Here is a 1,812-nt window from a genome sequence, read left to right as displayed (position 1 = left end):
ATAGGCAGACAATGAAGGAAACACATTTGCATAGCATGCTCAGATCAAAGGTTTCTATGAGTCACCCTGGGTGCACTTTCCAGGAGAAAGTGGTGTTTCCATTGTTGCTGGAGGGCGACAATAAATGATTAACCTCTTTAAAATTTCTCATAAAATTGTATTAACAAAACAGTAAATACATTACACAGAGACCAAAACCACAGGATGTTTACATAATGCCCGTTGTGGATGAGTACTAAATACCATAAAAGACCTGAGACCCCCCCGAAAAGTCCGCAAGTTCTGGCTCGCACAAGGCAGCTAGAGCACCCATGTTGTTCCTCTTCCTTGTCCTCTTCCCACTCATATTTCACCTTCGGTGTTATGAACTTTGCTGGTGGTTATTGCAATTCCTATTGCTAGGCTTCCGTTGTCAGAAAAGAGCTGAGCCAGGGAAGTGTTCAGCACAAGGCAGTCCCCATCAGAAATGACAGAATCAACACATTCCAGTACAGACCTGGGGGTCGCCTCCCACTTAAGGCGCCTCTGGTTCCTGTTGAGCTCCAGCCGGTAGGTGAAGTTGTCGGCTTGGGTCGGTGTGCCGATCAGCATCATCGTGGCGAAGAACTGGGGGTGGCCTTCATACTTCTCCTGCTTCCTGAGGACCAGCAAAAACTGGTGACCGAGGCAAGAGTGCATGATGATCCAGTCTGTGGGTGCAGGCAAGTGCATGTCCGTGGCCAGGAAGACAATCTCTGCCCCCTGAAGAATGTTGATGCGGTGGGTCTGCCTCAAGTGAGACACCACCACCTCCAGGTGCCCTTCCCATGGGCAGGAGAAGAGTGGGCACGTGCAGGGAACTAGCTGGGGGTCATGAACAGCTTCGTGGTGATGGCAGGGAGAAAGGATGCCTTGCTCCGCAGACGTCTGTACAGCTGCACAGTGGGTTGGTGCATACTACGAGAAGAGAGAAATGACATGTGATAGCAGATGGACCAGGAACTGGTACAGATATGCAAGGTGCAGACCCTTGAAGATATCATCACCTAATACCCTACCTAAGACAGCACTGGTGGGAATGCCAGGGGTTCAGGACTCTGGAGATCAGGGGCAATCCAGACCTGAATGCACACAGCAAAAGGTGCTGGCAGTTGCCTTGTTCTCCAGTAGAAGAGAGAAGCTGTTTGAGCCACGGTCAAGTCTCTTCAAATGAAAGTGATATATGTGTTTAAAGAGCAATTTCATTAGCTAGGGGGGGAAAATCTGATTAAAAAAAAAAAGGCCAACAAAACAAGGACAGCATGGGGCATTTTATATAGTTAAGGCTCTCGCAGCTTAGAACAAGGAAATGAAATATGTATGGCTTTATTATTCTTTAATGAAACACACTGGCAAATACAGGCATTTCTTCTGAAACAATATGCTTTATAACACCCATAATTTGTGAAATAAAAGTCAGTTTTTATTGTATATATGCCTTCATCTTTTTTTTTTTTTTAATCGATGTATTTTTGCTTAATCGCTGCACTTACCTCCATAAATCTTAAATGGCTCTCAAAGGTGGATGGATGACAAATTTAGGGCATTTTTATACCAAAGTAAATTTGGATTAAGGTAGGGCAGACAGCTGAAAAAGAAGCAGCTCTTGCAGGAGGATTCCATGTGAAGACTAGGAAGCAAACTTCTCTGCCTCTGTCAAGCAGATGAGGAATAAATAAGTCTTATTCAACCAAAAGTGTACCCACATGGAGTGCTATTCAGGAATGGCTCTCTACAATGTAGAATGGCTCTCTGCAATAACTCTGTGCGTAGACAGATCCTAAGGCACAGGAA

General features: G+C 45.3%; 1 protein-coding gene across 1 annotated transcript in view; it reads right to left on the bottom strand.

Moving 5' to 3' along the window:
* Window positions 1-248: 248 nt before the first annotated feature.
* The window catches only part of SIAH3 (siah E3 ubiquitin protein ligase family member 3), a 44,722-nt gene continuing 43,158 nt past the window's right edge, over window positions 249-1,812 (bottom strand). The window contains exon 2 of the mRNA XM_010145702.1: window positions 249-936. Coding sequence (XP_010144004.1) covers window positions 343-936 — 594 coding nt within the window. The 3' untranslated portion in view covers window positions 249-342. The remainder of the gene's footprint in view (window positions 937-1,812) is intronic.

This window comes from Buceros rhinoceros, unplaced genomic scaffold (assembly GCF_000710305.1).
Source record: "Buceros rhinoceros silvestris isolate BGI_N320 unplaced genomic scaffold, ASM71030v1 scaffold5741, whole genome shotgun sequence".
In the NCBI taxonomy this organism is placed as follows: Eukaryota; Metazoa; Chordata; class Aves; order Bucerotiformes; family Bucerotidae; genus Buceros; species Buceros rhinoceros.
Note: the sequence above shows the minus strand (reverse complement) of the source record. Positions and strands in the feature narration are given on the sequence as shown.